General features: G+C 35.0%; 1 protein-coding gene and 1 non-coding gene across 2 annotated transcripts in view; both read left to right on the forward strand.

The window, feature by feature from the left end:
• Atr (ATR serine/threonine kinase) overlaps nt 1–23,151 on the forward strand; it is an 87,802-nt gene that overhangs the window by 60,358 nt on the left and 4,293 nt on the right. The window contains exons 32-43 of the mRNA XM_028758921.1: nt 43–220; nt 1,030–1,209; nt 2,106–2,265; nt 6,218–6,397; nt 7,874–8,016; nt 11,601–11,698; nt 12,419–12,651; nt 13,620–13,754; nt 15,332–15,532; nt 16,865–17,008; nt 18,519–18,669; nt 22,949–23,105. Of these exons, the coding sequence (XP_028614754.1) occupies nt 43–220; nt 1,030–1,209; nt 2,106–2,265; nt 6,218–6,397; nt 7,874–8,016; nt 11,601–11,698; nt 12,419–12,651; nt 13,620–13,754; nt 15,332–15,532; nt 16,865–17,008; nt 18,519–18,669; nt 22,949–23,105 (1,960 nt within the window). The remainder of the gene's footprint in view (nt 1–42; nt 221–1,029; nt 1,210–2,105; nt 2,266–6,217; nt 6,398–7,873; nt 8,017–11,600; nt 11,699–12,418; nt 12,652–13,619; nt 13,755–15,331; nt 15,533–16,864; nt 17,009–18,518; nt 18,670–22,948; nt 23,106–23,151) is intronic.
• LOC114613637 lies at nt 10,729–10,896 on the forward strand. The gene has a single exon (XR_003710207.1). It is a non-coding gene; the product is annotated as a U1 spliceosomal RNA (small nuclear RNA).

The following is a 23,151-nucleotide window of genomic DNA, read 5'->3' on the forward strand; positions in this document are numbered from 1 at the left end:
CCTGGGCATGCTCGTCACATCACTTCTTGACTTGTTTTTCAGATGGGAAATCCACAACATGGAGTGTCAGACTAGGACAGCTACTGCTATCAGCTAAAAAGAGAGACTCCACAGCTTTCTATGACACACTGAAACTAGTGAGAGCAGAACAAATTGTACCTCTCTCAGCTGCAAGCTTCGAAAGAGGTTCTTACCAACGAGGATATGAATTTATTGTCAGGTATTTTGGTTATACCACTTTTATATTTCTCCTTTATATATGTCACCTAGGACAATTTTTATATGTAAATAATCTCATAATATTTTTGGTATATTGCTTAATAACATAAATCGTCTCTTTCATTCTTTTTTAAATATCATGACATAGTCTCCTTTAAGTCTACTTTTTCACGTCAGAAAAAATGGTAAAAATAAATGCTATAATTTAAGTACTTTAAGTTTAAAAGTCAAATACAATTCTTTGTTAGAATTTATTATACTTTTTATGATCTTCAGTAATATCTTAAGTGAAACCACTTATTGGATCACTGAATTGAATTTCATTCTGTAGCTACTCAGCTACTTTTTTTGTGCCTTCAACACTGAGTCATAGACACTGAGATAGTACGACTATATATCATGGCTTCTGTCACCTAGGAAAAATTAACTATTTACTAAAAATTACTATATTTACTATATCAGGCCCTCTTAACATTACTACCAGTATTATATAAATATTTCATATTCAGTTATAATGAATAAATATTTTTTCATGTTGGCAGTAAAGTTTAATTACATTTGAGTTTAGTTTTTATGTATCCTTCAGTTTAATTCACAAGAATTGAGGGATAACACCAAAGTACTGAATGTTTTAGTGTGAATACATTGTTGTTTACACTTAACTTTAAATTATATAAAAGTTGCTGTTTATATACCAAAAAAAGTGTTAAAAGTTTGGTTTTTTTATAGCTGATCTAAAATGCATGCTTCATATCTGACATTAATAAGACTGAGTATTGTAACATTTTAACATGTTCTGTCTGTCTTCAGATTACACATGTTGTGTGAGTTGGAGCACAGCCTCAAACCACTTTTTCACAAGTCTCCAGGTGACAGTTGTAATGAAGACTCTCTGAACTGGGCAGCTCGACTAGAAATGACCCAGAATTCCTATAGAGCCAAGGAGCCTATCCTGGCCCTCCGGAGGGCTTTATTAAGTCTCAACAAAAGGTTGTCCATACTACTTTTTAAAGAAAGTCAGTTGTCTTAAATTTAGTATCACATTCATACTTTTTGGGGGGAGTATTTTTCATTCTACATCTACATTTTCTGTTTTCAGTTCTTGGGAATTCATTACATAGTTGAAACAAACCTAGACCTTTATAATCATTTTTACTAAGGACTGGAGAGATTGCGCAGTCTGTAGTTAAGAGCACTTGCTGCTCTTTCTGAAGACTAGGTTTAGGTTCCAGGCACCCACATGGTGGTTTACGACCATCTGTAACACCAGTTCCTGGGGATCAGATACCCTCTTCTGGCCCCTGTAGGCACCAGGGCCATATAGTGCACTTATATACACACAGACAAAATACTTACATGCATAAAAATAAATAAGTAAAAAAATTTTAAGATAAATAGAAATTTTAAAATGTTTAAAGAAAAATTTAAAGAATCAGTTTTTTTAGCCAAGCATAATGTTTCATGCTTATAATCTCAGTATTCAAGCAGGTGACACAAGAAGATCTTCTTAGAAGACCTGTGTGAAAAAATATGTGGTTGATTTTATCTTTTAATTTTTTTTAAAAATTTAACAAACATGTCTTGGGAGGCGAATGCCAACACAAGTCAAGAATAAAGTTTTAAGCAAGGATAAATCTAAGTAGAGTGCCTGTCTATCAAGTGTTAGATTTGGGTTTCATTCTCAATATCCAAAAAAAAAAATGCAGCAACAAAAATTAATAAAGCCCAGATAGACTTATAAGACACTGATGGAACAGTTTGTTTGTTGTTGCTTTACAAAGTAAGAATTGAGATAGTACACTGAGAATAGTTTATGTTGGGAAGAGCTGTTTAAATTATTGAATGTACTCACAAATGTTATTTTTCTGTTTTGCTACATTTTTTAGGCCAGATTACAACGAAATGGTTGGAGAATGCTGGCTACAGAGTGCCAGGGTAGCTAGAAAGGCTGGGCACCATCAGACAGCCTACAATGCTCTCCTTAATGCTGGAGAGTCACGACTTGCTGAACTGTATGTGGAAAGGGCGAAGTGGCTGTGGTCTAAGGTACTGGCCAAGGGAACCTCCTCAGAAAATGTTCTGTTGGAATTGTACATGTCTACCAAAGTCTAGCTAGGAAAACCCTTAGTCCAGATTCAGAACTCTTTTGCTGTCAGTTTTCTTCATTCTCTACTGTAGTCTAGGAAGAGGCTGCTGCTCCTGCTCCTCCTGCTGCTGCTGCTCCTGCTCCTCCTGCTGCTGCTCCTCCTCCTTTTCTTCCTCCTCCTCCATTTTCTTTTTTTAGACTTATTTTTATTTATTTTATATATGTGAGTATACTATAGTTGTCTTCAGACACACCAGAAGAGGGCATCCGATCCCATTACAGGTGGCTGTGAGCCACGATATAGTTGCTGTTAAGTCTTACGATAATGTTCTCTCAGTTTTCATCTGTCCTACATATTTCTGAGGACCAATTCTCGGTGTATTTTACTTTCTGTAGGTATATAGGATATATGTAGTAAGTCCTCAAGTATGTACTTCAAAAATGATTACAACACCTTCTCACTTAATGACTTTGGGAAGAAACACTTCTGTGTGGACATGTCAGTATTACATGTTATTACCTGTCAGGACTGAGCTTCAGAACAGATACTTCCAGCCCCCAGATTCCAGCAATAGAAATAGGAGCTTTTTAAATATATAAACTACTTACTAATTTTATGTCTTATATTTAAATGGTAGTCACTAATTTAGAGTTAATAGTAGGCAGAGCGTGTTTTGCAGTTAACATTTTGTAGTTCTATTTAATGTCATATGTGAGAGTAGAAACTTAGTGGTGCTAAGAGAGTTCGGGGAGATGTTTTCTAGACCAGTGGGGAGAGTGGTAATCCTGTGTTAGATGATAGCAGTGTTAGCCTTTGTGTTGCCTAAACTCATTATGCCAAGAAGGCAATTCGTTATCTACTAATACCTATTTCTCTTTTCATGTTGCTTCTTTTTCTGAACAAGCCACATTTCCATTCCTTTCTCTAGAACAAATCAGGGCTTTATCTTAAACTCTTCCCACACCCTCACTTTCACATCCAGTCTTTGCTCTTTAATTTTAGAAATGTGTTTTGAATCATCTCTCTCTTTTTTTCTCCTATTTTAATTCATGCCATTATTTTCAGCACCTAACAATCTTTCTTAAGAATCTCACAATTTCTCTGTTTACATAACTAGTCTGTGACCTTTCCAAAACACACTTTGAAACATACTACTTCTTTAAAAGATTAAACTCTTCAAAATAGTCTTCATACATTTTGGATTAAGTGTGAACTCTGGGAAATAGGCGAATCCATTTCTGGTTGAGTGTGTCCCGTTGCCTCAGCTTCCTATGGCCTAGTCTCGCAAATGCTTTAGTTAAGCTTAACCAAAAATGAGACTGCTGCTGCCACTCAACTCATAGTGGATTATATTGCAGTCAGCTCACTGTAAATTTAAAAATACCTTTAAGTCAGAAGTGCGTTTATATCCCAAAACTGGCAAACATAGTCTCCTTCAGCTTTGCCTTCCCTGCTTTCAGGCACCTGAGGTCAAACCATGGCTGAAAACATTAAATGGAAAACCTCAAAAATGACCCATAAACTTTAGCACTGTAGTGATACATTTTAAAAATATTTAAATATTAAGTCACTACAGTGTTTTAATCTCTTACTGTACCTTATTCATAAATTCAACTTCACTGTGGATGTATGTATTTGAGGGAAAAAATCTAGCATCTGTAGGATTTTTACTATTCACAGTTGAAGGCATCCACTGGCAGTCTTAGAATATACCTTTTGCAAATAAGGGGAATTTGCATAATGGTAAGTATCAATTGTTTACTTTTATCAGTATGTAGACTGGCATCTGTGGCTCACTACCATTGACTAGACACTGCTTGATCATAGATCATAATTTAAAGTATTGTTTCTGCCTGATGTTGTTGTATAGACCTGAAATTATAGCACTCATGAGAAGAGAAATCCAGAACAGTCTGGTCTAGATAGGGAACAGTCTGGCCAACCAGGGTCATATAGTGATCACATTCCAAACTCTCAAGCACCAAAATTAAAAGTGTTTCTTCTGAGGCTGGAGAAATGGCTCAGCAGTTACGAGCACTGACTACTCTTCCAGAGGTCCTGAGTTCTGTCCTGTCCAGCAGGACATTAAACAGGGGTCTGGGGAGGTCACCTGAAAGAGGGCGGGGGGAGCAGGCAAAGACGAAAGGAATCACGACCTGTCTATAATCTGATCAGATCGTAATTTTTACTTTCGCACACACAGGTTATATACACAAAAAGGCAGGATGTGGGGAAGGGGATGACGCAGGAGCGTAGGTGTTCAGGGGGAGTACAGATCTCTTCCAGAACAGAGTGTCAGCTGGGTGAAGGTTCAGGGGACAGACCACTATGACTCCGCCTATGATTCACTTCTCTTTATCTAAGTCTGTACTATCCACCAAGGTTACCCATCTACAAGGCCTTATGACTAGGCTTGGCAGCCTTCCACCAAAGCTGTCTGTTTACAATAACTCCCAGCTATCTGTTTCAGTGTTTTTCCACAGAGACCCAAGACTTGGTGGGAGCAGGCATGTATGTCAGGCCTATTACTGATTTTAGGCCTATGGCTGATTTTAGGCCTTCAGTGTATAAGCAGGGCTGCTCCCGACAGAGTTCAATTTGCAACACCATATCACGGCTCACAACCATCTGTAATGGGGTCTGACAGCTACAGTGTACTCATACATTAAAAAAAAGAAGAAAGAAAGAGAGAGAGAGAGAGAGAGAGAGAGAGAGAGAGAAAGAGAAAGAAAGAAAGAAAGGGAAAAAAGAATGTTTGTACTTCGAGCACAGGACCTAGATTTTAGGCCCAGCATCTACATGAAGTGGCTTGAAACCACCTGTAACTCCAGTTCCAGGGGATCTGACACCCTTTTCTGACCTTTGAGTACGTCTGTATGTATATGGCACACATATACCCACTTAGGCCCTCCCTTGTACATCTGTACACATAGAATAAAATTTGTCTAAAATGCCGTTTACTAAATTGTGTGCCAGAAAAATTTCTACTCATTTACTAAATTCAGATTTTTTTCTGTTTAAAATTAAAATGAGATTTTTTCTTTTCTGACTACTGCTTGCTCCATCTTGCTCTCGTGCTTGTTCTTTCTCTTTCTCTCTCTCCCTCTCTCCCCTCCCCCCTTTCCTATGTTCCTCCCTCCCTCTCCTTTGGATTTTTCAAGACATTGTTTCTTTGTATAGCCTTGGCCATCCTAGAATTAGCTCTGTAGACCAGGCTAGCCTTGAACTCACAGAGATTCACCAGCCTCAGCCTCCTAAGTGTTTCCTGCTCTCTTATTTATCTGTACCTTTTGATAGATATGGGGAACTTTCTTATCCCTCAAAATACCCATCTATGTTTATATGTTATAACACTTGTTGGTGTTTTACATAGTTTGTTTCCTTAATTGATTGTGAACTTTTTTCATTTTATTCTCTTTGTTTGGTTGCTTATATCTAAACTATAGCAAAAGCTGACCTTGAACTTGTGACCCTCCTGCCCACATCTCTGAGTAGTACAAATATTATAGTCAAATATCATCACATCCAATTAACTATTAAGAAAGTAACAATTTTTTAAGCCAAAGATTTTAATTTATGGTTCATTGCTATTCTAGATCATCTATATATATCTCCAGTGCCTTGTACTTAATTTTAATTACTTTTTTTTACATTTTTTTAATTACTTTTTTTACATTTTTTTAAATTTTAAAATGAATGAATAAACAGATGAATGATGAAAGCATTCTACATGAAGTGAGTCAGTGCTTCTGTAAGAAGTGGTAGATGAACTTTAATTTACAAATGAATTAGTAAGTCAGAGATTCATCTGCCTCTGCCTCCAGAGTGCTTGGATTAAAGTTGTATGCCAACATAGCCTGGCTATGGATATATTTTTAAATTAAAGACATATTACTGCCTTTTCCTTTTAGGGTGATGTTCACCAGGCACTTATTGTTCTTCAAAAGGGTGTTGAATTATGCTTTCCTGAAAACAAATCCCCAACTGAGAGTAAGCACATGCTAATCCATGGTCGAGCTACACTGCTAGTTGGCCGGTTTATGGAAGAAACAGCTAACTTTGAAAGCAACGCGATTATGAAGAAATATAAGGTGAGTATGTGTGTACTGTAAACCATTTAATTTTTTTGTCAATGATGTCTTTTTCGGTCTAGAATCCAATTCAGGATCCTATACAGTATTAGCTGTCATTTATTATTATTGTTATCATTATTATTATTAACATATTCCAGTATATCCAAGATACCTTTATAGTGAATATAGGTAGAAAATAGATGGCAAATTAAAAGAGATAATCAACAGTTTAATAAATAACTATGTTAAAGGAAATTAACAGAGGATGGTGATTCAGTAGCATTTCTAGATCCGAAGGAACAAGATGCGAGAGGATTTCCTGGACTAAAGGATTATTATTGTAGGAAGGAGTAATTAGACCACACCTGAATTTAGGAGCAGAAACAGCTCAGTAGGAAGGAAACCAGAGAATATGACAACCTTGACCTCACTCCTACTCTCTCATACTTGATTAGAAGCTAGAGGGTGAACAGGCTCAATAATAGAATTAGCAGAATTGCATCCTTAAGTGGGATAAAGAAGCTATAGAGTAGTAAGTATATCTATTGAAGAAAACAGAGACTAGCCTCCAAACATATATACAAACCTATAAAGATTTTGTAATCAAAATATTATATTCATACACAGTTAAGTAAACCAGAAGAACAGAACAAAGCCCAGACAGGCTATAGATTATTATAGGGTACTAAAAAATAGTCTTCAAGACATGGTGCTATGTCATTTAGACATTTTACGGGGTAAGAGAGTTGATCCCTTCACATCATAAACAAATCAACTGTTAGTCTAAGTTAGAATTTCCTTGTTAGGGTGGGATGGGCAGTTGAAATCAGATCTTGCCTTGTATCTCTGGCTGGCCAGGTACTTACTTGGGCATCTCATACTAGTTTCAAACTGGTGACACTTTTGAAAACCTTAGCAACCTTAGTGCATCATGGTGAGACATATCTATAAACAGACTAGTAACACTAAGCATAAGAGAAACTGTAATTTCATAAGAGGCTAATATAACAATATAATATGAATATAATCTGACCTATCATGCCTGCAAAGGTTATAGGCAAGAATGTTCTTTTTGAGATGGGTTTTGGTTTCTGATTCTTGGGGTGGGAGAAGTTGGAATTGCATATGTTAGACAGGATTTTACTTGGCCTGGAACTCACTCTGTCTGTCTGTCTGTCTGTGTGTGTGTGTGTGTGTGTGTGTGTGTGTATCTCCATCCCAGATTTGTCTCAAACTTACTGAATACTATTTGTCTCAGCTTCCTGAGTGCTAGAATTATAGGTGTTGCCTGCCACATCTGGCAAAAATGTTTATCAGCATCATATATTTGAGCTTATTGTTCTGATGGAATACTATGTATCAAACCAAAGTAACACGCAATAACTTGAATTTGCTATGTGATACATACTCTTGATGTTTAATCACCTATTACTACTTTATGCCCCAGCCAAGGGGAAGATTTGCTTAGATATGTAACATATGTCTTTTTTATAGGATGTGACCTTGTTTCTGCCAGAGTGGGAAGATGGGCATTTCTACCTTGCCAAATACTATGACAAATTGATGCCAATGGTAACAGATAACAAAATGGAAAAACAAGGTGATCTCATCCGATATATAGTCCTACATTTTGGAAGGTAAATATGAGAACTTCATGTTTGAGATTAAAAATGGATGAATGTTATCACATACCATAGCATAATCAGGGCTTTTCCTGTTTTACTATGCTTGAATCCAGTCTACAATGTAATTACAGAGAATATTTTTCTTTCTTTTTTTCTTTCCTTATTTTATGTATATGAGTGTTTGCCTACTTGCCTGCATGTATGTTTATTTACCATGTGCATGTGTAGTACTCTTGGGAGCCAGAAGAGGGCACCAGATCTCCCTGGAACTAGGTTACAACTGTAAACAGCCTTGTGGGTACTGGTAACTGTCAAGTCCTCTATAAGAGCAGCCAGAACTGAGCCATCTCCCATCCCAGAATATTTTTCTTCATACAGTTTTTCTCCTTTGTCTTCAAAAATACCTTCTGTGTGTATGTAGAAAAAGTTTATAGATATAGGTTTATAGAAAAGGTGTTATAGTTACAGTTTTAGAAAATCAACAGTACTAGACTACAGACATAACTCAATAGTAGAACACTTGCCTAGCACATTTAACCAAAAACTATTTTTTACTCAGCTTTTTTCTGGAAATGGTTGGCCCATACCGATAATCCCAATACTCAGGAGGCTGTGACAGTCACCTTTCAGAAGACCATAAACTTAATATGTTTAATTATTAAATTTAATGGTAATTGAGTGTATCTTCCTAGTCAAATCCAGTAAAACAAAACAAAAAACAAAATAAGGGCATTATTTTGAAGTTATATAGAATAAAGAGCTTGGTTTTCTCCTTATTTTGCTTTTGCATTTTAGAGATAGAGTCTTGCTCTATAGCTCAAGATGCTCTTGAATTCATACTTTGCCTCAGTGTTCTCAATTCTGACATTACAGGAGTGCACCACCACGTCTGTCAGTAGCCTGTTCTTGAACTAGGCGGAGGATGAAATAGAGCCTTTTGTTTTGTTTTGTTTTGTTTTGTTTTGTTTTGTTTTGTTTTGTTTTGTTTTGTTTTGTTTTGTGAGGTGGGATTGTATAGGGCCCAAGCTAACCTCAAACTCACTATGTAGCTAAGTCTGGGCTTGACCTTCCTGATCCTCCCGCTATGATTGGAATATAACTTTAATTTCAGATGCCAATACATATATAGATCTATGTATATGTTTACATCTATATAAATATATATAGTCATGCTTAGTATTTATATTTGGCAATGTATTAATTTTTCAGTACATAATTCTTGTATTCATATGCTGTTACTTTCTAGTGAAGAACTCTGACGTAACAGCAATAAATTTATTAAAATCCCTTATTTTTAGGTTTTATTTTTCATAGTTAAATATTGCTTTCCAGTAATTAAAGCAAATTTTATGTATTCCATATTAGAGTAACATTTAGCTAAGTTTCATTTTCCTAAGAAAATTTCAATTTTTGAAAAATCTAGACTTAATTTCATCAATTTGTTTCCAAAGCTATAATTGCTAATAATTATAAATATTGTTGATTTTCTTTTTTTTTTTTTTTTGGTTTTTTGAGACAGGGTTTCTCTGTGTAGCCCTGGCTGTCCTGGAACTCACTCTGTAGACCAGGCTGGCCTCGAACTCAGAAATCCGCCTGCCTCTGCCTCCCAAGTGCTGGGATTAAAGGTGCACGCCACCACCGCCTGGCAATTGTTGATTTTCTTAATGGCTGTGTTATTAAAGGAGTAGTCATGGCTTGTTGGTATTTGAAATGGAATCAGAAATAAGAAAATTATTAATTGAGTTTTTAAACAATTTTTAATTTTTTTTTACTCTTAGTATATATCAGGGCTCTTAATATATAGAATGTATTCATTACATTTCTGAAATCACACTTCCAAGAAGAAAGGTAATTTACATCGGGGTTTGTTTTTCTGTCTTTCAGTTGTTATTGTTTTTGTTGTTTATGGGGATTTTGTGTGTGATAGGTTCTTGCCTATATAGCCCGAGCTGGCCTCTCAATCTTAGCTTCCTGAATGCTAGGATTATTAAATGTATATAACCACTGACAGCTTCTACAGTGTGTTTATAGCTGTGATACTATAAATTTTGGATTTTATACTAGTTTTTAAAGATTTTATTATCATATTTCCTTGTTTAATTTTATGTGTTTTGCCTGTATGTATGTATGAATATGTACCATGTATGTGGTTGGTGCCTATGAAGGTCAGAAGAGGGCATTGAACCCTCTGGAAACTGAAGAAATAATGAATGATAATAAACCACTATATAGGTGCTAGAAATACTAGGTTCTCTGCAAGAGCAACAAGTGCTCAAGTGCTCTGAAATACTGCACCATCTCTCCAGCCCCTATATTTGTATTTTTAAAAGAGTAAAAATTAGCTATTGAGATATACTCATTTGAATATCTGACTGTATCTTAAATAACTATGTTACTACTGCTTTAGTTTGAATGTTTTCCTTAAAAACAATTTAATTATATTACATTTAATGAAACCTTGCTGGGCAGTGGTGGCGCACGCCTTTAATCCCAGCACTTGGGAGTTCTGAGTTCGAGGCCAGCCTGGTCTACAGAGTGAGTTCCAGGACAGCCAGGACTACACAGAGAAACCCCGTCTCAAAAACACAAACAAAAATATGAAACCTTAAATATATAAAACATTTAGATAAAAGTTTGTAATAGTTTGTGTGTAGATATAAAAATGAAGGATACAAATATTGAAAGAAAGAAAAAAAGAAAAGAAAAGCAAGCAAGCAAGCAAGCTTACCTGCCTGGCAGAGAAGTTAAAGATTGAGGATCAGTAGGATGCCTTTTCTTAGGCTGAGCTTAGCCATTGTACTCAAGATGTGCTGTCATATGTGGTTTCTCCAAATGTGGGAAAGCTACTGCATAATTTGTGGTAGTAAGGGCGTGTGTTCCCACTTTTCCCTGGGATTGGATGGAGATGTATATGCACCATACCAGAAGCAAAGCAGACACATGTAAAGGTTATATACTCTGGGAAAATCTGTGATAAAAACTCAAGCTACTGGCTTCATGATTATAAACATAGATCTCTTTCTGCATCATCTGTAAAGGGGGAAAAAACATGAAGAAAAATGTAGAAATGAAATCTCTCAGAAATAGAATGATTAGGCCTGAGCATTAAGCTTACTACCATGGAATACAAATTGAGGTACAGATTTTAAGGACCATATTAAGTATTAAAAAGCCTTTTTGACTAACTCAAATCGTATATAATTTTTGATGTGAGCTACTTGAGTACTTTAGCAAGAAAAGATAAAAGAAGGGAAAATAACCTACTATGAAGAAATATCAGTACCATTGTTTCAGGGGCTAGGGCTATATCACAGTAGGTAGAGTGCTTTCTTAGCATACCTGAAGCCTTGGGTTTGGTAGGTGGCACCAAATACTCACCCATGCCTGTAGTCTCTAACTTAGGATATAGAAGCAGAGGATTCAGGGTCTCATACAGCTATATACTGAGTTCAGGGCCAGATAGATGGATAAGTAGGTGATATCATAGTTTTTATCAGAAGACTGTACATAACTAAAGTTTAAGCTTTTACATTCCAGTTCATATAACCTACAAAAAACCTCTGTGGTAATGGTATTTCTCGCTCATGTAATTGCAGATCTCTTCAGTATGGAAATCAGTTCATATATCAGTCAATGCCACGAATGTTATCGCTATGGCTTGATTTTGGTGCTAAGGCATACGAATGGGAAAAAGGTATAACTTCATGTAAAAATTTTAAAGCACTAGGAAGAATTATAACTTTGGTATAAAATAACATTTGGCATCACAATTTCACTTTATAAAAACCAGTAAATAATTTGATTATTAAAATATTATAATGTAAGAAACATAAGTGTGAGGGGCTGGAAAGATGATCCAGCAGTTAGAGCACATACTGTTCTTGTAAAAGACCTGAGTTTAATTCCAGTACCATATCAAGCAGTTTACAACTACTTATAGCTCCAGCTCCTGAGAGATCCAAAGCTTTTATCCTCCTACAGGTGCATGCACTCATATGCATATGTGTGTGCTACACCCACACAAACACTAACATATTCTTGAAAAATAATAAAAATTAATCTTATGAAAACAAATTAAGTGTGAAAAAAGGGAAAGATAAAACCATAGACACAAAGTAATTGTAATTCAGGAATGGAAAGAAATAGTCTTTTCATTTCTTGATAACCCTAATACTTTGAAAGATGTCAGTTTAAGCACGTAATACCATAAAACTTCCAGCAGATGATGAAAACAAATGCCTTTTTGATCTAAACGCTTCTATTTACACAGTCTTGTCAGACAGCTAGCCGGGGGGCATAAAATGTCGTATCTTTAAAGGTGTTTTTCTCAGGTTGTTTTTTTTTTTTTTTTTTCTGTGAAATGAGTTGAAATAATGATGTTTGTTTTTCCTGTCTTAAACTGATTTGCCCTCAGGTAGTCGTTCTGATCGTCTGCAAATGAGAAATGATTTGGCTAAAATAAATAGTGTACTCACAGAGCATACAAATCGGTTGGCACCATATCAGTTTTTGACTGCTTTTTCGCAGTTGATCTCTCGAATTTGTCATTCTCATGATGAAGTTTTTATTGTCTTGATGGAAATAATAGCCAAAGTATTTCTGGCCTATCCTCAGCAAGCGATGTGGATGATGACTGCTGTGTCAAAGGTACTAATCATTAGTCAGTCACCACAGTGTCTTCGACTACTTATGTCCTGTATTTTTAAAGCAAGTATATAAATACAAATTCCAGAGTTCTGGCCTATATTGTTAATAATTTTTAATTATTTTTTATATAGAGAAAAATTTTACCTTCTTTAAATATTTTGAGATACTTAAATGAAATGAAGTGACCAGTGTCTGAAGATTAAAGACTTGAATAGTGCTGTCCTTTTGAAGTTTTTAGTAAATGATTATAATAGCCAGTTTTTTAAAGATTTATTTTATATGTATGAGTGTTTTACTTGGATATATGGCTATGTACCATTTACATGCCTGGTACTCAGAGGTCAGGAGAAACTGTTGGATTCACTGGAATTGCAGTTATTAACAGTTATAAATTGCCATCAGGGTGCTGGGAATTGAGCCCAAGTCCTCTGAGAAAACAAGGGTTCTTAATCCCTTAATTCCTTAATTCCAGTCCTGTGATAGCTTACTTTTCTTAAGTGTTTTAATCCAAAATCTTGAAAATCTATTAGTGGGTATATACAAATTGATTAGTATATTTAATAAGTAAATATTATAGAAAAGTTAGTATAAAAATAAAAAGAATTAAAATTCAAACTTCATTAGTACTTTCTTGTAGTGTTTTATGTTTTTATAATCATATTTTAACAGTAAATTTTAATTAAATTGTAATTGGACAAAATTACTAAAATAGCTGACTATTCATTAAATCATTAAAGTTTTGTTTTATTTTCCTTTTTATCTGCTGTGCTACATCTCAAAATACTGGATTGTTTCCTCAGTGTAGAGCCCATCAAGAGTATTCATAGGCTGTAGGATTAAAATGGTGTTATTGAATTGATTTCCTGGATACTTATCATTACAAACTCACATCTTAAATATTCTTTTAAGTTGATTCTTGCCAATAAGTTTTCATATATAATTGTATTTACCCTTTTTTTGATTAACAGTCTTCATATCCCATGCGTGTGAACAGATGCAAGGAAATTCTTACCAAAGCTATCCATATGAAAAAGTCTTTAGAAAAGTTTGTTGGAGATGCAACTCGCCTAACAGACAAGCTGCTAGAATTATGCAACAAATCGGTACCATCACAGATCTTAGTGCTTATCAACCAATGTGAAATAATGTTATATAGAAGCTTACATGTGATTTGGGCTTATATGTTTCATTAAAGTTTTTAAGTACATTAGTATACACATATCAAAATATATCAAATGGTATATTTTAAATATGTATCTTTATATCTGCCCCACCCCACCCCACCCCATTTCTTGATATGCTAAAGATTGAATTAGAAACTTGATCTTGCTAAACAAGGGCTTTACTGCTGAGATATACCTCTCTGCCCTCTGTATGATTTATCTTAATAAATCTGTTTTTATTAGTTTGTAATATATGTCCCCAATGTTTCTGAATTTTTCTGAAAGTATATTTCAATAGTTATCAATAGTTTTAAGTAAAAAATACTAAATCAACTGTAAAATATATATAAAATGCATTAAAGCAGTTTCTGATTATATTGTCATATCCTTAAGCTTTGACAACTCATATGTTAATCTACATATATGGTAGGAAAGAGAATGGAGGGGTTTTTGTTTGTTAATTGGTTGCCTTTTTATAGTGCTAGATATTAAACCCAAGGCTTTATCCATGATAGGCAAGCACTTTATACATGAGCCCTTGATTTTCACTTTTTTCAGGGTATATTTCAGTGCACAGTCATTGTGATGAAGGAACAAAGATGACTAATAGAAATCTGTCTAGAATTGCTGGTATATTTGTAAGGATCTAAGCAATGGCTGTCATCTGGAGTAGTAATTATTATTTTCAATATGCTTGTGACTGAAGTAGGAAGGTGGATACAAGGGTAAATCACTGTTCTGTGTAAGGACTAGGGGAAAAAGCTAAATGTAGGAGAGATTAAATTATATGGGGGTGATTATTAAAAGGAAAAATTCTTTATCAAGTAAACAGCTAGTTCACTTGATGATCAAAATCCAGAAACCATTTCTAGGTAAAAACATACAGGTCACCCTATTTTTTTCCTCTTCCTTTCATGAATAAACTGTTCTCAAAAGCATAATCTTTCATTATTTCCATTAATTCTACTTGACTTCTGATGTACTTGACACTAGGAAACACTTATGTATTGGATGCTGGCCCTGTAAGTGCTTTACATGTTCAGGTGCTTAGTCCTTTATCTGAATCCTTAGTTCTTTATTGGAAACTACACTTAGGAATTCAATTTTTATTCTGATTTTAAAGGTATTCATACTTATAGTGGCTATTGTAACTGATGATAATGTATCGGAATATCCCATAATCAAAACACACAGAGCATTCATGTTTACATTAAGAAATTCAGGATCATTTTGTTGCTAGATGAAATTTGGTAACCAAAGTTATTTATAGATTTTCTTATGTCTGATAATAGGTCTCTGGTTTCTACTATCTCCTCTGATCATTAAATACTCTATAATAGAGTAACGTTATTTATAAGGTAAAAGAGGTTTAAATGAGATGATTAGAAAATACTTAGGACATTGCACACTGCTTTGTAATTGAGATTGTAAAAGGAAAATGTTTACTGTGATTAATGTTCTGTGATTCAAGGTTAACTCAGAAAAATTGAAATATACTGTTTGCTTGTTTTTTTCAGGTTGATGGAAGTAATTCCACCTTAAGCATGAGCACTCACTTTAAAATGCTTAAAAAGCTGGTAGAAGACCCAACATTTAGTGAAATCCTCATCCCTTTGCAGTCAGTCATGATACCTACTCTTCCGTCAATTCTGGGTGCCCATGCCAATCATGACCCCTTTCCTGGGCATTGGGCCTATCTTGCAGGCTTCGATGATGTGGTAAACTTCAGTTTTATATAACTGTAACTATAATTCTTAAATGTAGTTAAGTTTATATCTACAAATTAAGCTAAAAATCTAAGTGAGTTTCTTTACAAACCTTAGAAATGTAGAGAAGTGAAACCGTCTTATCCTATAGTACAAAGTTAAGTGATAAGGAATCCTAACAAGCCTAAAAGTTTGACTTTCACATGCTCTTATTTCGTGGTTATTTTTTCATAATTGTATTTTCCTATATTTTCTTTTGTCTTAGAAAAATGGAGAGGAAATGGAACAAAATACATTTTTATTTGTTTCTTATGAGGAAACAAGATTCAGATAGCTTTTTATTCTCTATGTGTGCATGAGTTATATGTGTGTGTGCCACAGTCCACAGGAAGTCAGAGATTAACCTCAAATGTTGGTCCTCACCTTCTACTTTGTTTCACACAGAATTTCAGGCTAGCTGGCCCATTAGCTTCCACAGTTGTGCTTCTGCCTTCTACCTCATTATAAAGCATTGTATTACAGGCATGCTCCAAACTCAGTTCCTCACACTTGCCCAGCAGGTGTTCCACTAACCGAACATTTCCTCAACCCCATCCCTCATTTTTTAAATACACACTGCTGGGAAAGAGCCTGTGACCTCTTACCTGCCAGGCATCCCCTTTTCTTCTGTCCCGCATGCCTACCCATGAAACGTGACTGTAAATGTATGCTTATTTTAAGGAAATAGACCTAGGGAAAAGCTTTTAAAAACTCCATATTTATCCCAAAATTTCTGTGGCTTAGGACATTTTAAAACTATTTTTATAACCACTTACATTGTACATTATTACAATCATGTTTTGTTTTTATCTTAAGCAGTATTTTTTAGCTCATTTACCTCATGAGGTAGGCTTTATTTTAGAGAAGTTTCTTTTTCAAAAACAAAGTACTTTCAATTGATAAACTTATTCTTTGAAAATTGTATGCATTTATATGATGTATTTTGATAATACTCTTAGAACATTATGATAAAAATTTTTATCACGCAAAATTTTGTGAATGCTCCGAAAGGACCACCTGAATATGCATGTGTAAGTACTTGTTTTACTGACAAAGTCAGGGTTTTCTTAATTTTTTTTTTTACTTCCTATATATTCCTAATGTTTAAGAAGGTAATGCCCCTATTCATAGATAATCTTACTTTTTAGCTTCTAGATAACAAACATAAAAGAAAATTTTAAAACACAAATTTACTATATACTCCCACTTACTCTTTCTTATTATGATAATGCATAACTCAATATAATATTCAGATTTACAAAGAATTTCAGCCTTGTCTTACATATAATACTCATTATTTTTTAGGTAGAAATTCTTTCTTCTCTTCAGAAACCAAAGAAAATCTCTTTAAAGGGCTCAGATGGAAAGTTCTACATCATGATGTGTAAACCAAAAGATGACTTGAGAAAAGACTGTAGACTAATGGAATTCAATTCTTTGATTAACAAGGTTGGAAACAGTTTACTTTTTAAAGATTTAGTTATACTATTTTCAATATGTATATGACTGCATCTCTGTGCATATGAGTATACAGGTGCCTGCTAAGTCCAGAGGCATGAGATTCCCTGGAGCTGAAGTTAGATGGTTGTGGACCACCTGAGATAGGTACTGAGAACCAAATCTGAGTCCTCAAGAAGAGCAGCAAGTGCTCTGATCTACTCGGCCATCTGCCCAACCTCATTGCTTTTTTTTAAAGAATTAGGAAAATAATTGTCATAGTAATGTGGACTTCTTAATAGGCAGATTTCTATTGAAATGGGATATATGTTTTAATTTTCTCATTTCTGTGGTAAAATATACATACTATCATTTAAATCAAGTATATATCTCAGTGCCACTGAGTGTATTCACATTATTTATCTACTTATCCATTATGAGTGCTTGAGTTTCTTCTACCTGATACTTTGAATGAGTATACCAATATTTGTTCAAGTCCCTCTTATCAGATTTTTGGATATATTCATAGATTTAAATTGTCTGCTTCAGCTAATGTTTAACAATTATTTTATTTATAGGGGATATAAGACATTAATGAAGGAAAATATTTTCTGCTTAATGGCTTTGTATAAAACATTCTTTCTTTTCTAGACCTCAGGGTTTTGTTTCAAAGCTAGAGAGACAATAGGTTCTGTTTTCATGACTTCACTGTTTAAAAGTAATCATTAGCCTTTTTTTTCATTTGTTAGTAAGTGCTTGCTATCTGACTCAGAGAAATATGGGAAGTGTAACTCAAGGCTTATTATTAGAGTGATGGTGGTACCACTATTTAGGAGACTAGATCAGGAAGGTTTCAAGAATAGGTAGGCTTCAAAAAACCATCTTTCTGGAAAAATTCATTTTTCTGTGCAGAAGTCACAGATCTCTGTTTAAAAAAGAAAGTCATAAGTGTCATAATATATAAGCTGAAAATGACTTAAAGGATTGTAGACTAATGGAATTTAGTTTTTTATTAGTAAGTTTTGCAAGCAAGATCCAGTCTCAGAATAAAAGGTTAATTATATATATTTATATGCAGACTGACATGCATTCCAGGTTTGCGGAATTTTGTTTTTGGGTAGATAGTATGATTCCTTATGACATTTTCAGAGAGGAAAATAAAATAACAATTCTTATATTAAAATTAAACATCAGTCTCTGTGCTTAAGTTAACCATTATCTGTAATGTAGTAGAAAAGTAAACAATAGTGTTTTGTTGTTGATATGGTTATAAATACTGCTTTTCAAATGTAGTATTCTGTTCCTTGCATAGTGGAGAACTAAAAAGAAGCTATTCCACAAGGCATTTTAAGGTTTAGATGTAGAATAGGGACATTATCCCATAACTTCCTTCTCTAACTTTGAATTATTAATTACAGGCTGTCATCAGGGCTTTCCTTGGGAGATGAACAATATTTTGATATATTTGACATAATAGGAATCTGAATTCTATTTTTTTCATTTCTGTCTATGTTTTGCATAGAGCTTAAGAAAGGATGCAGAATCACGTCGAAGAGAACTTCATATCCGAACATACGCAGTTATTCCACTGAATGATGAATGTGGGATTATTGAATGGGTGAACAACACTGCTGGCTTGAGACCTATTCTGACCAAAATATATAAAGAAAAGGGTATTATATTTATTCTTACAAGTATATATTATGAGGTTGTTAGCTACAAACATGTAAAATATGCATATAACAGTTTTTATCATAGCAATGCACATATTTTACCTAAGTCTAGTGAAATTTATATTCTATATACAGAAGCATGTAAGTTCTTTTTTCTTCCCTTCCTTCCTTTGAAACCTTTCTCCATCTTTCAGTGCAAAAAACTTTTGAGGTAGCTTACAAATAAATCTGAACATTTATTTTTCTGAAATATTTGTTAGCAATTCTGAAATCTTCATCTGCCTATAGCAAATAACCAAATATTCTTTGAATAACAAAAGTTAGTTTTCTGCTGGGCGGTGGTGGTGCACGCCTTTAATCCCAGCACTTGAGAGGCAGATGCAGGCAGATTTCTGAGTTTGAGGCCAGCCTGGTCTACAGAGTGAGTTCCAGGACAGCCAGGGCTATACAGAGAAACCCTGTCTAAAAAAAAACAAAAAAAAAAAAAAAAAAAAGTTAGCTTTCTGAGAAATGAAAATATTTGATTGGGCCGGGCACTGGTGGCACACGCCTTTAATCCCAGCACTTGGGAGGCAGAGGCCGATGGATTTCTGAGTTCGAGGCCAGCCTGGTCTACAAAGTGAGTTCCAGGACAGCCAGGGCTACACAGAGAAACCCTGTCTCAAAAAAAAACAAAAAAAAAACAAAAAACAAAAAAAAACAACAACAAAAAAATTTGGTTGGATTAGAAAGCTGTTCTAGCTTGGGATAACCTTAGGAAAATGATGTTGATTATAATAATTATAACCCATGAGATAAAATAAATGTACCTTCATACTTAAATGAGCAAATACTGTCAAAAAAAGTAGGAAAAGGTCTTTATTATAGTAAAATTGGAATAAATAAATGCAAGACTGAGGAAATAGAATATTATGAACTAGCAAACACCATAGGAATAGATATCATAGGCAATTATTCTAATATGGGTTCTAATATAATAGAGAAAGGTAGTTAACCATGGTGATGCTTGTCTGTAATCCCAGCACTCAGGAAATCCAAGGCAGGAGGGACATGAGTTCAGTGTCAGCCATGGCTGCAGATGATAATCATGTCCGAAAATTTTGAAAAGAAAAAAAATTAAGGCAAAAGTATGATAAGAAACAGGTAATTTGTAATATCAAATCCTTTTTTATGAATCTACTAGTCAGGGTTCTGTAAAATCACAGAACTTATGGAGTGTATATATTAAGGGAATTTATTGGAATGACTTAAGTCTCCAGTCCAACCAACCCAATAGGCAGCTGTGAATGGGAAGTCCAAGAGTCTAGTAGTTGCTCAGTCCTGTGGGGCTAGGTGATTCAGCTTGTCTTCTATGTAAGCTGGAGTCCTAAAGAAGTATGTTCCAACAGATGTACTGGCAAGTAAGTGCAAGCAGACAAAAAACAAAACTTCCTTTTTTCGTTGTCCTTATGTAGACCTCCAACAGATGGTATGGCCCAGATTAAAGGTGTGTACCACCACACCTGGATCTAAGCTGTTCTTTATGTGGAACTGGCTCTGTCTCAGGCTGGCCACCTTGCCTGGACCTAAGCTTTTCATAGCCACTATACCTCAAGATCTGGATCAAAAGCATGTGACATTCCATGTCAAGATTCAGAGATCAAAAGCCTGTGCCTTCCAGCCTCAAGATCTCAATCACAGGCGTGCCCTCCATTTCTGGATTGTAGTTCATCCCAGATGTGGTCAAGTTGACAAGAGTAGCCATTGCAATTAGATAATTGTTTATTGTGAAGAGGAAAAAAAAACATAGTAACTGTATAATAGAGAAAGTAACTGATCAAATTTCTGTTTTGTAACATGCCTATATTTTTGTTGTTGGTTTTGTTTCTTTCTTTTTGATACAGGCTCTTACTATGTAGATTAGGATGGCTTCATACTCAGAGATCTGTCTGCCTACCTCTGCCTCCCAAAGTTTGCCTAGACTAAAGGTGTGCTCTTCCAAATATGCCCCCTTTTTTTAGAATTTAAAAAAATTATTTTTTAACATTTTTATACATGTATACAATGTATTTTAATCTTTCTCCTTTTTTTTAAAATTGATGTACATAAAAACAGCTACAGTATTCATGAGGTAGTCAGAGATGACCTGAGGTGTTACTCCTCACATACCTTGTTTGAGACAGGGTCTCGAGTCAGGATATAGGACAGGCCTTGAACTTTCAGAAATTCTCCAGTCTCTGCCTCCCATCTTGCTCTGGAAACTTTGGGAAAATAAAATGGCACTTCTGTATCTAGCTTTACATGAATTCTCAGGATCTGAAGTCAAATCCTTATGTTTACATGGCATTTTATCACTGGCCTGATCTTCCTGGCATGTCCCTTTTTTCCTACTATAAGAATACAAGTTGTTAGATTATTGAATTATAATTCCACCTTAATACAGTCTTCTTAAACTGGTTTATCTGCAAAGATCATATTTCCAAATAGTGTTACATTTTGTAACATATTTTGGGGGATGCTTTGTCTTTTGTTTGGGGGGGCGGGTTAAGACAAGGTCTCTCACTATATAGCCCTTGCTGTCCTTGAACTTACTATGTAGACCAGGCTGGTCTTACATCCACAGATATCCTCTTGTCTCTACCTCCTTAGTGCTGGAATTAAAGTCTTCCACCACAACAGCAGCTGTTTAACATAATTTTTTAAGAAACACAATTTAGTTCATAACAATAGTAGTACTGACAAATTACTATAGTAGGAGTATTATACTAAGCATGTTATATAGATCATTTCACTGTTAATTTACAAGTCAAATTATCTAAATAACTAGTTCAAGATCACATGGTAAATAAATATCTTGAACTGAAAAAGACTCAATCAAATGTTAAGAATCCATTTTATAAATATGGTAGAAATATGCAATGAATGAGGCTAAAAGTCTCAAACTATGAGCTTGTCCATAAGACTTTTGTATCCAGATGATTTTCAGTCTAAGGTTTATCTTAAAAGTTAGTAATATGCTAGAGACAGGAGTGTTGGTGCAAGCCTTTTTTCCCAGAACTTGGAAGATAGAGGCAGGTGGATTTCTGTGAGTTTGAGGCTAGCCTGATCTGCATAGCGAGTTCTAGGATAGCCAGAGCTACATAGTGAGACCTCTCTCAAAAACAACAAATCAAACAAACAAAAAATTAGTTACATACCAGGCATAGCTGGGCACCCTTTAATCCTAGCTCTTAGGAAAGAGAGGCAGGCAGGTCTATTTGAGTTTAAGTTTAGTCTGGTCTACACAGTGAGTTCCAGGCTATCCAGAGCAACATAATGAAACACTTCCTCACAAAAAGAAAAGATAGTCAATAACATATTGGGTGTAATGGCGCATGCCTGTAATATTAGAACTCAGGATGCAGAGGAAGGAGGATTACTAAAAGTTCAAGACTGCCTGGTTTACAAAATAAATTTCTAAATTCCAGGATAGCCCTGGCTATAAAGTGAGATCTGGATTTAAATAACAATAATAGTAATTGAGAAATTTCATACACTAGCCTCAGAGTAAATTATTTCAGAATACCAGTGTGTCCTTTTTACTAGCAGTTCAGTTTACCCCAGTATGACATTCTGATCAAGAAAAATTACTATAATTTTAGTAACAGTGTAGCATTTTCACAGTCCAGAGTAATCGCTCACACCTGAATTATTCCAAACCTTATATTCTGGAATTATTTGATGAAACATTAGGTTTATTTGTTTACATTAATTTTCAATAGTAAGAGGCTGTTTGAGTTACGGTTTTACTGCTGTGAACAGACACCATGACCATGGCAAGTCTTAGAACATTTAATCGGGGCTGGCTTACAGGTTCAGAGGTTCAGTCTATTATCATCAAGGCAGGAACATGGTAGCATCCAGGCAGGCATGGTGCAGGAAGAGCTGAGAGTTTTTCATCTTCATCTGAAGGCTGCTAGCAGAATACTGACTTCCAGGCAGCTAGGACAAGGGTCTTAAAGCCCTCACCCACAGTGGCACACCTATTCCAACAAGGCCACACCTCCAAGTAGTGCCACTCCTTGGGCCAAGCATATTCAAACTGTGACAGAGGCTGTACTTTTAATAAGTATTAAAGAAACATAGTAGGGTTTATTGTTGTTATGCTGTCAAGTTATAACCATTAATATGCACAATTGGTATTTTTCCATTCTTGCTTTTCAGTTGTAGCAAAAGTTAACACTGTCATATTTTAACAAAATTATTTTTACTTCTTTTCTCATTTGGCTGTACAAACAATTAAAATCATTCTGCTTTGTAGGGGTGTATATGACAGGAAAGGAGCTTCGCCAGTGTATGCTACCAAAGTCAGCAGCTTTATCTGAAAAACTCAAAGTATTCCAAGAATTACTCCTGCCCAGGCACCCTCCTGTTTTTCATGAGTGGTTTCTGAGAACATTCCCTGATCCTACATCATGGCAAGTTACCAAGAATATTGCTATAGTTTAATGTTTCTTTTTAAAT

The sequence above is a fragment of the Grammomys surdaster genome, unplaced genomic scaffold (genome assembly GCF_004785775.1).
Source record: "Grammomys surdaster isolate TR1022 unplaced genomic scaffold, NIH_TR_1.0 126248, whole genome shotgun sequence".
Taxonomy (NCBI): Eukaryota; Metazoa; Chordata; class Mammalia; order Rodentia; family Muridae; genus Grammomys; species Grammomys surdaster.